Source organism: Camellia sinensis, chromosome 3 (assembly GCF_055761805.1).
Source record: "Camellia sinensis isolate YWXY chromosome 3, ASM5576180v1, whole genome shotgun sequence".
NCBI lineage: Eukaryota > Viridiplantae > Streptophyta > Magnoliopsida > Ericales > Theaceae > Camellia > Camellia sinensis.
In genome coordinates this window covers 38133928-38147889 of record NC_138963.1, presented here as the reverse complement: position 1 = coordinate 38147889, position 13962 = coordinate 38133928, and the positions used below count along the sequence as shown (strand labels likewise).

General features: G+C 39.5%; 1 protein-coding gene across 1 annotated transcript; it reads left to right on the top strand.

Moving 5' to 3' along the window:
* The first annotated feature begins 4447 nt into the window (after positions 1-4447).
* On the top strand, positions 4448-6824 carry LOC114292172 (uncharacterized). Its single transcript, XM_082917954.1, has 4 exons — positions 4448-4721; positions 5903-6099; positions 6211-6299; positions 6401-6824. The coding sequence occupies exons 1-4, from the start codon at positions 4448-4450 to the stop codon at positions 6822-6824; spliced, it is 984 nt and encodes a 327-aa protein (XP_082774080.1).
* Positions 6825-13962: the final 7138 nt, after the last annotated feature.

Sequence of the window (13962 nt, the reverse complement as noted above, 5' to 3'; positions counted from 1 at the left end):
AAAGGGTGGTCAACCCCGCCGCCTTTGGTAGCTTTTAAATCACAAGTTTCAGCCCACAAAACCAATCCAAAACAGTGTGAAAAAGTGAAGAAAATAGTAGTGTAAGCAAAGAAAAAGATGGTAAAGGTTATACCTCATGAAGGGAGGATACTCTTTTGTTCACAAACCACAAGTTGATCACCCTCAAGAGCTGAAATTTTGGCTCAATAACCTCTGCAAGAAGCATCAAAATTTTGGTTTAGAAAGTATATGTATATTGCAAGATAGAGAGGGAAGGTGTTTGCCAAGTTTTTGGCTCTTGGCAAATTTTTCTAACCTAAAACCATGACGGATGGTCATCTATTTATAGAAAAATAGGTTCCCCTATCGGAAATATCTGTATTAAGCCAACTGGTGCAAGGCATGCACATGGGGTGACAGCTGGCAGCAAAATATCTGCTGGCCGCTACACATGGCCGGGCGACCATGAAGAAGGACGATCAACCAATAAAAATTGGCCTATCGGCCACCTTTTGGCCAGCAAGCCTCTGAGTGGTCAGGCTAGAAAAAAAATTAGGTTTTGGTTCAAAGAAAGTGCAAGGTTTGGGCTCCGAAGCTTGAAAATTGAAGCCTTTTGCTGAGGAAATTAAACAATTTGGACAACGTAACAATTCATCATTGAGTGTTCACCGTGAGGCGCCCAAGTCTTAAGGGCGGTCAAAAATGTGGTGTCTGCAGTGCGTGTGGACTATCATTCTGCAATCTAGTTTATTTCCAAGGTTGTTGGTAGAAAGATAATGGTGAAGGACAATAGTAGGTTTCAACATTTTGAGAATGGATTGTGTTCTTATGGGGATTATTGGTAAGCTTTTGAAGGTTTGTGAAGTATACATAGGAGTGTAAAAATGGCCCGTGGCTCATGGGCAACCCGAAGCCCGCCCGTAGCCTAGGGTAGGCCTAGCCCGTTTAAGCCTATTTTGGCCCAGGCCCAAGCCCATCTTGAGCCCTTGGGCCTAAGCCTGGGCTATCATTTTGAAGCTAGGCCCGACCCACTAGCCTGTTTAATGCTCAATCAAGGCCCGGCTATAAACGTGACCCGAGGACTCTTGAGAAAATCTCGTTTTGTTGTCTAGCTACTACAGTTCGAACTCAATGTCACGGTTCTGAATCTAATCTCGCAAAGTGCAATACAAGACCGATAAATCACCAAAGAGTTCAAATCCGGCAAATCGTTTTGGAAAACTGATTTTTAAGAAAGAAGTGCCAAACATGGACTGCTTTGCCAGATACAGAGTCGCCACCTAAATATTTTATTTTTGGGGAATTTAGGAAACCCTGACTCGTGCCTAAGGCCACGTGTCCATCATCACCAAAGTTGCCTCGGCTCGGAAACTTAGGTACGAGAGGGGAAGGTCATGCAATGAGCACCCCCGCTCGCCCGATCAAAGATCGGCTTGTACTAAGCATGATATCTTGTTTTTGAAAACACATGCGTTTTTATTCCAGTTATTAGCTAGAATTACTATATGATGTGCACAACACACAAGTATAGACTAGATCGCCTAATTTGGAACAAAAGATTGCATGTTCATTTGTGAAAATTATTTGGAGTTTGCTACTCGCAAGTAGGCTAAATTCGCGAATTTTAATGAATTGTTCCAATTCAAGTAATCCAACCTTCACCCACAGGCATTCAGGAAATTAATCACTTAAGCAGTTAGCCTCATGGCAAGCATGCTTTCATGGCAACATTAACACACATGCAGTATGCTAAAGCGTAAACACTCACAGTGTACTCCGAGCCAAAACAAAGAACTAGTTAGTAATCAATGCATGATCCTAATTCATGTTAAGATGGCTAATGCAACACATGCAAGATGTAACTAGAAATAGGCTCGGCTATTCTAAGATGGCATATGAGATGCGACAACTCGATACATGTATTCAAGTAGGAATTGAAATACAATGCAGTTAGTATAATGCGCTGAGCCCGGTGCATGCAATACATATGAATGATGCAAACATGCATAGCATAAGGATGCTAAATGAAATATGCCCTAAAACTAACCATCGTAAGCGGTTAAGTAAAAGGGAGAAAGAAAATGGGGGTTGGAAGACATGCATCACACACGCGCACGCTTATTACACCAATTGGCTCGAGAGAGAGAGAGAGAGACCGAAATAATAATACAAACCATCTAATTAACTAATTGACAAGCTAATTAATTATTACACAACACTTAACTAATTAAACAAATTAATTAAGTTACAAAAATAGTAAAGCGGCCTCGATAAACGAGACAGATGCATACTCGACCGGCTTCACTCGAAAATTCGTTGCCATGCCTCATGTTGCCTCTATTTGACCTATTTTGCACCTCTGAGAACTGTGAAAAGTCCTGTAATGCTCTAGAACCACTTCATGGACATGCTGAGAGGCCATCGGCCAAATGGTGAAGCCATCGGCCAAAGGAAAGGTGCCATCAACCATTTATGAGGTCATCAGCCAAACATTTTTAGTCGATCGGCACACCAGATAGCCGATCGGCCATCCTTTCCTGCAAAAAGTTATTTTGCAAGACAATGTTTGCAACTACACCCCTTATCATGTTTAAGGCTCAAAGGTGTGTAGTTCTCGACTCTCGGGCCACCAATCACGCATTCTAATGCATGATGGCTAAAGGAGCCAAGTGTGCAATTCAATATCAAATGAAATGCACAAAACACATAAGGGGCCCCAACCTCTATCATGCTTGATCAAGAGGCAAGTGAATGCACACATAATGCAATGCAAACATGCAAGCATGATTCGAACAACTCAAGCATGCAACAAGTATGCAACAAGATCATGCAATGCATCTAATATGCAATAGGCATACAACCTAAACATGTGAACATGCATGGCATAGGTATGTGATAACAATACCAACAACAAGCATGTGACAACATGTAATCCCACAAGTATGCAAGATGGATGAGCATGCAACAACATGTCAATTAGCAAGAATGTGACAACATGCAATATGACAAGCATGCAACAAGCATGTAAGCATGATGTAAAGTAGCAACTTTGAACAACATGGTAAATGGACTTAAACTAAAGATGGACAGACCTCAGCCATGCCCAAAATCAGTGGCCAAAGTTATGAATTGGAAACATGAAAATGCAAAATAAACATGCACTTGTAAATGGTCCAACACCTAGGCATAGGAGGACAACTTTCAAGAGAACTTAAAAGAGGACAAACATGGACATGTGACAAACATTATAAGCTCTGAAATCATGTCAAGATTGATGCCAAATCAACCAAACAAAGCAAATGTGGCATGCAAGAAAGCCTAAAGCTTAAGGCTAGCTAAGGGACTCGAACCATGGCCATGCAAGGCAAGCCCCAAAGGGCCAAGGGCACTCAAAACAGTCCCAATGCAGGTCAAGACAAGACCAAAAACATGCTTGAAACTAGCCAACACAAGCTAGAATACAACTCCAAAAGGCATGAGGCATGCAAGACTAGAAAGGGGTGTTACACTACACTTATCAAAACCAAACATGGCATGAATTAACCAATGAAAAACAGAGTTATGGCATATCAAAATAAGCCCAAAAACCCACTTAGATGGCATCCCAAAGACCTAAGCATGGAGGCATACACAATGGTCCATTCATGAGGCATAAGACATAAACTCTTTAAAACATTAAAGGAGTGATATGTGCAAGTGTGTAAGCGTGAAACATGGACTGAAATATCATAACAAATGATGCCAAATCATTGAAATGAGCCAAGTAATGCATACATGTGACTTGGACACTTGAAGCTAACAAGCTAGGATGCCTTAGGGCTATACAAAGCATGGCATATATGATCAAAACAACACCAAAACAGGGCTGAAGCATGGTAAAACATGACTAAAAGCTCCTTTGAGAGGGTTTGGACCATAGTGTGTAGATATATAAAGAATGGTATTTTGCCATTTTTGTTAAGTTTGTCCTTTTAGACAAAATATTTCATTGTCTAAACTTTTGGATAAGCAAAATTGAAATTTAAACTTTTAGACTGAATGTCCTATTATTTTCACTAACGGTTGACATGATATTTTTTTTAATTTTTTTATGCGATTCCATCTAGTCAAATAAAAAAGGAAAAATTACCCATAAATCCTATATGGAGGAAAGGTAAACCATTTAGTCCTATTTTTTTGACAAGAGTTTTGTGGGTGATTTCATCCCATTTGAGTTTACATTTCTACCCTTGCTGGGTTTGGTTACCTAAATGATTTATTCTGTTTGATAGTGGATAAGGAAATGTTAACGTGTGGGTGGGATTTTGATTTATTAACATTGATCTTATTGTTTTCCAGGAAAGATTGTGGGGATAGTGAGTGTGTTGTTGGCCATTTTTTTCGATGGTAACCATTTCTTCATCACTATATACACTATTTGGTGCTAATTTGTTTCATTTTTCTTGCTATGGATTACCCAATTGGAACAAGGATTTGTGCTGCCATTTTGCTGGGTTTGTTCTGGTGTGGATTGTTCCATCACAGCAGGTGTGTGGTTTTTATTTGTACTAATGTTGTTATTCGGTTGCATCACGTGTTGACGTTCGCACAGATTGTTGATGATATTTGTGGGAAATTTGATGGACTGGTACCGGGCTTGGTGTTTTTGTTGTTCGATGTTTGTGTGTATAAGAAGTTTAAGTTCTTTAGTGATGATGACATTCAGAACATGTTGTGCCTTGGTAAATCGTTCAAGCTAAATCATATTGAGGTCCTCATTTAGACACGGAATGTTGGGGAGGGTGGTAGTTGTGGGGTGGTGGATTGCTCGGAGGATGGTGGAAATTACCAAGATGGTCTTCATAATTTGAGTGTGGACGATCAGACGGATTTGTTACCAACGTACTGTCCTAATAGATCGAAGACATTTTTGTCGGCTCAATAGGCATATGGGATTACTCATGTCGAACAATGTTTTGATGGAGAAGCGAATGAATTTTGGGAAGTTCTATGCAAGTATGCAATGGAACGTGGTTTCCAATTCAAGTATCTTAAAAATGATTCCGTTCGAATTACAGCAGTGTGTAAGTTTGCATCATCCACAGATTGTACATGGCCAGTTCAAGCAAGGATGTTACCATCAAGGGAGGTGTTATGCACTAAGAGGTTCGATAGTTTGCACACTTGTGGTGTTGCTGTACGGACTCATAGGAACCCATGTACGGGGTCTGATTTGGTGTCTAATGTTGTTGCGGATCGGGTGCGTGATCAGCCATTGACGCACCCTACGGATGTGGTGTTTGATTTGAAAAATGAGTAAGGATTGGAGATTAGTTATCAAGTGGCATGGTTAGGTTTCGAGAAAGCGAGGGGTGAAGTGTACGAGGATCACGCTATGTCATTCAACCAACTCAGGTGGTATAGCGATTCCGTTATGGAAAAAAATCCAAACAGTTATATTGACCTCGAATTTGAACAGAAAATCGGGAGGTTTGTTCGGTATTTCATTTCATTTCGTGCTTGTATAGATGGGTTTAATCATTGTCGGCCTTTGTTATTTTTGGATGGAACGCTTTTGAAAGGGAGGTTCAAAAGTAATTTGCTTGCAGCTACTGTTAAAGACAGGAATCAAGGCAATATTGGGGCATTTTTTATTTTTTGATTTCGATATGTTTCAAAGTCAACTTTACAAAATAAACGTCCCCACACTATTTGTCTTTGAATCAGGTTGTAATGTATTTTACATCATTTTCGGTAATTTAAAATATATTAATATGCTCATTCCCTTTTTTTTGAATGTTTTACATATGACATTACAAATTACAGAACATTTTATTGTTATAGGACATTTCACATTGCCAAACTTTTTTTTGTTATGCAATATTCAGAACATTTTATTTGTTATTCAATTGTTTATATGTAGGATTGTTTCCTGTGGTGTTTGTTATTGTTGATTCTGAGAAGGCAGCCAATTGGGAATGGTTTCTTCGGAACTTGAAAGAAGTTGTTAGCGATGGACGTACATTGACGTTTATATCTGACCGTCGCGTTGGATTACTACAGTCTATGCCAAACATATTCTCGTCGGCACATCACACATATTGTTTGTTGCATCTGCAGGTGAATTTACAAAACCACATGAAATATGTGAATGCATCGCACAAAATTGGGTTGATGCATAAGCTGCGGGAATGTGCCTATGAGCCCACTGTTAATTGTTTTAATGAGAAGATGGACGTACTGAAGAAGTGCAACCTGGCTGTGATTGAAGGTTTTATGAAAGACTTGCACCCTAAACATTGGTCTAAAGCGTATTTTAGGTACTTAACACTCCGCGTTTATCCCCCTCATTTGTTGTATGTTTTTCCCTTGACATTATCGGTGGTGGAATTTGTATCTGTTGATATTTGTTATTTTTCAGAGGGAAATGGTATGGTGAGATGTGTTCAAACGCTGCCGAATCCTTCAACAATTGGGTCAGTGACGCGTACCATCTTCTTATTACTTGTCTGGTTGATATGATAAGGGGTCAAATAATGGGGCAGATGGTGGAATGTAGAGTTAAATGCTCCACATGGGCCGGCGTAATATGCCCAAAAATGGAGAAGAAATTGGTCAAGGCATATAACGACAGCAGGGCATGGTGTGTTAGCCAAGCTAATGATGATGTGTATGAGGTTCATTCCCACCCGTCAATGTTGGTTGATATGGCTAGGCATACGTGTTCTTATTTTCAGTGGCAAATAAATGGGTTCCCGTGTTCCCGTGTCATTGTCGCATTCCGTAATAGCGGAAGGAACATATATCATTCCATAGAACGTGCATTCCACATCGACGTATTTTGATCTTCATACAACGAAACAATATATCCTATCCCAACGGTGGAGAAGCCAACAGTTACCCCATCTGATTATATGATAGCGCAGCCGATAGTGAAGCATCCGCCAGGTAGGCCCAAACGAAAGAGGATCCCATTGAAGGGCGAGATCATTCAACGTATTCGTTGTGGGTATTGTGAAAAATTGGGCAATCACAATAGGTAGACTTGCAAAGAGCTAATATAGATGGATTGCTGTGTGCTTAAATATTTTTGACCATAAAGCGAGGATTTCTTTGGACTGCCGCATTTGTTTCTTGAACAGCTTGTTGAACTTTTTTTTTTCCCCCAAGCGAACCATTTTTGTGTTTTTCAGTTTAATAAATGTGCTACAAAGAACGCTTGTCTAAATGTGAAAACAATCAGTACATAACACCCACCCTTGTGTTCAACATGTTGTGGGCTCACTTTGAAGTTCATGCAGTGTAACACAAATTGGTGTGTTACATTATATTGTTGTGTAACCTGTCCACATCATCGCAAACATGGACCCAAACCCCATTACTTCAACTGAGATATTTTCTTAACACTCCAATTACTCTAAACACCTGCACAAGTCCAAATTTATCACCCAAAGTTACAAGTATTCACGGTTCAGAACGAATATGGCGATTTTTATGGGGGGGATAACCAACTTGTTTGTAGCTAAACAATGGAATGCACATGCCGGGCCAACAAGTACTTGTAGCTCAATCCATGTTTTTTTTATTCACATAACATAGCCAAATATGTCAATTTTTAAACAGACTACACCATGTTTACATGTTTACATGCATGCCGGTTGAACGACAACTACCAAACCCACAACGTTGACATGCCTATTCAATATACAAACATACCAACAACAAAAATTGGAAGGAGTGCTCCGTAATGGACTCCTACCAATGCATATAATTACACCAACCACTTAGAAGGACACTACTCACAATGCATTTTTCTATTAGTCAAAAAAAACATTTGCGATCGTACCATTGGATTCCTATACCATTAAACAGAAGGCAGTGTTCAAATTAATTGCAAACTAACATTACCTATTAGCCAAAAACAAACCGGCCTCTTACCAACGGCTAACCCGTTAATCCAATATTCATAATGCTAATGAAGTGTCATACGACAATTTACCAAAAACATATGTGAACATCAAGTTCAACATATACACATGCAAAAATAATTGTTCAAATCGTTATTTTAGAACATAACTACTATGTTCTTGGTGCGGTCCCTATTGGTTATCAGAAAAATCTACTTTGTCCTCACACGCAGTCCTCTTTCCAGGGCACTCAAGAACATTTCCACCATTGCAGCGCGTAGACCAATGGGAATGAGACCGTCTATTGTGTTGTCGATATCTTCCCCACAAACGTACTGCCTTATAAGGAAGCATACGAAAATTCCGCAATCCAACCTGTATTTACCGTACTTGTCAATGCATTCCCAACATACATCACAAAAATAAAGCATGCAAGATAAAAGTAACAGTACTTACGACTCCGGAACTTGTTGTGGGCAATCCACAACAGATGCAAGAGTTCCATCAAAATCCTCTACCCGACCATCATGAGTTGCAACTCTTGGTTTCACAAATTTGTTATGGTGGTAGGCCACCCATTGTTTCTGTAGATTGGTTACATGTTAATTGATGCACGTAATGGGCGACGTAAAATTAGACAAAAGCTTATAAACAATTCAACAGTGCATATACACACTCAACAGTTCAAAATTACCATGTCAACACCACAAAATATCACCAACAGATCACAGCACTTACCACTTTTAGAGCCTCATTGTAATGCACATCTCGAACCCCACGTCTTGGCCTCATAGAGTTGAAATGTTTCCAATCCCCGCTATCCGAATCATGTACCATGATAGTCTAATGGTTGGCATGGTATATTGGGTAGAGAATGTATCTGTAACCTTGAGCAGCCTTCGTGTGCAAGTTCAAGTACTCCGTCCGCAATATAACACTCGTGTCATGCATCATGTCCTACTCATATGTTCACTAAGACCAACAGTCCCATCATTTTAACATGATAGCAGATTTTAGTTCACCCTGGTGTGTTATTAAAACTACATGGGGGATGGTAACGTACCGCACACACATTGCTATAAACATATGTTGTACCCTGATATCCTTGTCTCCCCGAGACCATCCTATGCATTTCTATCAACATAGCAGCATATGCATCAATCACCTACACCACATGTCAACCATTAACATTTCATTATTCTAGATAACAAAATTTGTAAACACTAGTGCAACACAGTGCATTGCCTGACATCAACGCAAATTAATTTAGTTTGAATAAATGTCTATATCAATACAATTGTACCAAATGGAAGAAATATTCAATTGACAAGGGTAGAGGCGAGTTTACATTGCCATGAATCGAGTTCTGCTGCACCAAGTCTTTGATGTCACTGAAATGGACTTGTATCCCATTGTCACCTTCATCCCATATACTTAACCTGCAAACCATAAACAAATTTAAAAAGTAAAAAAAAAATTACAGCAAGGTGGATTTTTCAAATGAAAACATAATTCAACTTCCCAACATGTAACTTACCCGTCGCCATCTAAGCTGTACATTTTCTCTAGCAATTGAATGTCTTCATCCTTTAACATGTTCCACACAATGTGCCTCCTATTCATACCAAAACCATTCCAGGTTTTATGCTCCACGTCAACGCCCTTGAAAGTGTAGATTACACCGGGTTCCACTCCCTTATAGATTGTCACTCTGTCAGTCAGTTTGACCCGCCTAACATCGCTAAGGTACTCGTAGTCATTCAACCTGTACTCACGCCTTGGCTCCTCTTTCACACGTCTCACCAATGACGTCAAATTCGCCCTGGTCTTGGTTTGTATATTTTGTCATGACAGTCAGCTTCTATGCCACCAAGATCAACACCCAGACCAGTAGATCTGCCTAGAACCAACTGGACAACATGTGCACTACTAGTACCTTCCACATCTGCAACAACAGGACACACACACCCATCCGCACAGTCAGTAGTAAAATCTTCAACCTCATTAACGTCTTCAACAAGGTCCAAGGGAATGACTACGCTATCGATTCGTCCTATAATTGACGATGATTGCTGCACACTTCCACCACTAATACCATTACCTGTTCCATTCATATCTCCCGACCGACTATTAAAAGGTGTTCACTGGTTCGCTCCATCATTCACAACGATCTGCGTCACCTCGTGTACCTCATGATCATCAAGACGGTCCTCCAAATTCGATACTGTCGCCCTCAACTGGTCAACTAGTTTCGTAAGGCGTGCAATCCAACATCCTTCCCAACGAAAACACTATCAAATCCTATGAAAAAATTAGCAGCTTGTGCCCCGAGCAATTTCTCCATCGATTCAACCCAATTTTCCAATTCACGTACCTGTGCTGACTTCGTTTTAATTTTTCCCTTCAAATCAGTAATTCTCATTTTAGCATTTGCTAACTCATTTTTTATCCTCGCTGGTTCAGTTCGAACGCCGTCACCATCCGATGTGCTTGACAGGTCTAGAAGATCTGGGAACAGTACTGGCCATACTTCTCCAGCTACCAACTTTGTCATGTTCATTTTTTCCTTATTGCTCGGGGTACCGTTGCTTTCAGGCTCGAACTCGGCCACTATTTCCGATTTAACATGACCACCATTTGGTGAATCATGCTGCCAACAATTGAAGCTAGGCTCAACATTGACCAAATCATACATTCCAACATCAAGTCCCCTCCCATCACGCGTTCACTGAGTCTACATCCACCACATTTTGCCCAACTTGTATTGGTTCGTCTTCAACTAGCACAAGTTTCAAAACATGGCACTCTTTAATTGTTCCAACAAGTTTAGCGCAGTTCACCTATAAAAAACCTAGAATATCACACATAAAAATCAATTTAGGGAAAACCACACAATGCACTTCTGTTCTATGTTTGCATCATACCTCAATATAGCCTTCATTCAACAAGTTTAACCCTTTCAACTTCCCTACAAGCGTACCAATGTTCCAGTGACAAAATCTTGGAGTCACATTAGGCCATTCTAGGGTCATGATGGTCGAATGTTCACAGATGTGGAACTGCAAACACAATATCACATAAACCTATAAATAAGACCGTCAAAAACATACTACTATGCATGCGTAACATGGTAAATATATCGCAATACATTGATTATTGTACGTACCAACAATGCCACAACATAACCAATCACCATCTCCGGCCTTTGGTGCATTTCATTCAGCGAACCGATTAGCATGTTCCGGATTGCAACTGCCCAGTCGTACTATTTTAGTATTTCAAGTTTGTCAATAACATGCACGAACGCCCACCCAATATGCTCGCCCGTAGTTGCAAAAAATAACTTTGCACAAATGTAAAGACAAAGGAATTTTGCCACGTCTTCCTCATCATGCTCCGTACATCCACATATTGCTCTTACTAACAAGTCCTTTATAACTTTTGAAGATAACCGACCAACGTTCGAGCACTGACTTTGCATGAAATCTGAAGGCCCTTTCACACCTTGTGACAAATCTAATTTGTCTTTCCGAAATTGGACCCCAAACATCAGTCAAATGTCGTTGTTCCTCAAAGCCAGCTTAGACCCACCAATGTGAAACTTCTTATCTTTTGGGTTGTAAGTTTGTATAATTCGGCACACCGTGGCATCACACTTCTTGAACGATTGCGGACCTAACTTCTGAACACAAATAACGTCAACCATCGCCTAATATGGCGTCTTTTTTAATTGCCGAACATGCCCGTCACCCAACTCTAGCTCAAGCATGATGTTAATCACTTCCGATATATTGGACCGATACATTAGCCTTAACGTATCAACATCAACCTTCTTTGCAATATTAATTGTCACTTTCTATTTCTTGAATGGCAGTCTCAATTGGTGCTTTGGGACCAATATTGTTGACGTTTGCCCGGACTGTTGTGACCATGAAGAACTAGTGCGCCGTTTCCCATTACTCCTCCCACAGCTACTTGAAATTTGTGCCACATGTACATGCAAGTCTATAACTAAAACAAACACCAACATATGTGGAAAAGCATACATAAAATTACATCAGCCTTTAAAATAAAAGAAGCCCTTCTACTCTTACTCGCGTTCAATCATTACATGTTACACAACAATACAAGAAATGGGAATAACATGACACACCATCACACTAACATACGAAAAACCCCAGACATAACATCACTGCAGCATACCATAACAAAAAAAATACACCCTAAATGAAACTCCACCACACGTTGCGACAGTATATTTTCCTAAAAATAATGACGATTGTACATAACATCACACAACACATGACAAAATACTTAGTGCAACAAATTGGAATGTCAAATCATATAATGCAAACTATTTACAAAACATCTCAACCTGCATTTGTATTCCATGTTCACACCGTACCTCATTCATGAAAAACAAAAAACAACATGCTTACTCGACCAAAACAGCGACCTTTTGGATTAATTCATTTCGATATGGGCGTTAACCTCGACATGACTCTCATTCCAATATCTGCAGATTGGAACGGAATATTTCCCCCAACCGCATTGCATTTTCACTATTAATACCCCATCATACACATAATTCCAAGCTACCATATATACTAACAACCATCCTACTATGCCAACATTATAGCCAGAAACCCACACCAATAACATCACAACACCTAAGGGGTATTTCCGCAAAACACAACACGAATGAGGGGACAATTGAAAGTCCACATCACACACGCACAACCTGAACATGCCCATATCACCATATGTTACTATACAATGTAAAACACCCTACCGAAATTGAAACCCCCTCCCCCCAAAAAAAAAATATGGAATAACCTCATCTACCAAATCACTACACACCACTACCATTGCATCACCGTAAATCTTACACATAACACCAAGTTAACTTTGAACAACAAAAAAACAGAGCAACAATGTTCCCCTACCCCCCCCTCCCCTCCCCAATCACGGATGGACACCGGCCACCCTATCATGTTCACACTAAAATTACTTCAAACACACCAACCCCACCACATCATAGTTCAACAGGCAATAGAGGTCAGACCCACAAATATCAAACAAACACCACACTAACACATGGAACAAGCATGCACTTCACAAAACCCACCCTCCTATTGACTCCGACAAATACGACATCACAAATTTAACAGTAAGATGTTAATAATATCTCACACACATCACACTACTCTCAAACATCAAACTAAAACAACACAAATGAAATCAGTGTTAATACATCCAAATGAACTACGTACCTGACGCCATTTGTAGCTGACAGACGAGTCGATGTTGGTCGATCGATGTACGAAACACACAACGGTGGCACGACCTCTCCAAAACATCGACGTAAACGTATTACCACGAAAAGGGTTGCGTATTGTTTAGGGTTTAGGATGAAATGGAATTGATAATTTAAGATACCACTCCACAAGGATTCAACGTTGTCTACAAGATCACAAACTTACCAACATTACTCCATTAACATCGAAAATTACAGTCATTTCTATCTACGACTCTTCCATTTCGATCGCTTTGAAGGGAAAACAAAAAAACCCTTACTGTAAGGCTGTGGGCATAGACATAAATTCGACATTAGGGAAATCCACATTTACCCTTACTATAAGGTACTACATGTGGCGCAATACGGATAATTTCGTCTTTAACATTGGATTGGGACCTATTGGTTCATAAGATAAAAGTTAGGACCAATTGGTTCAAAAGAAATGAATATGGGATTTATTGGCGCATTCCCCCATAAAAAAATTATGTAAAATAAAAATTTAAGATTATTATTTATTTAGATTTGTATTTTTTTATATCTATTTTAGAGTCAATCTTGTAATATTTATATATATATAGGGTATATTTTTTTAAATTAGGAAATACAATTAAGTTAAAATTAAACATTTTAAAAATAATTTCATTTTGTAGAGATTAGTTTTATAAAATTTAATTTGTGAAAAAAAAATTTAATCTTGCCATGCACTTAAATATTTTTAACTAAGAGTGAAAGTTTATTATATGACATATTAACATGACACAAACTGAGATGATATGA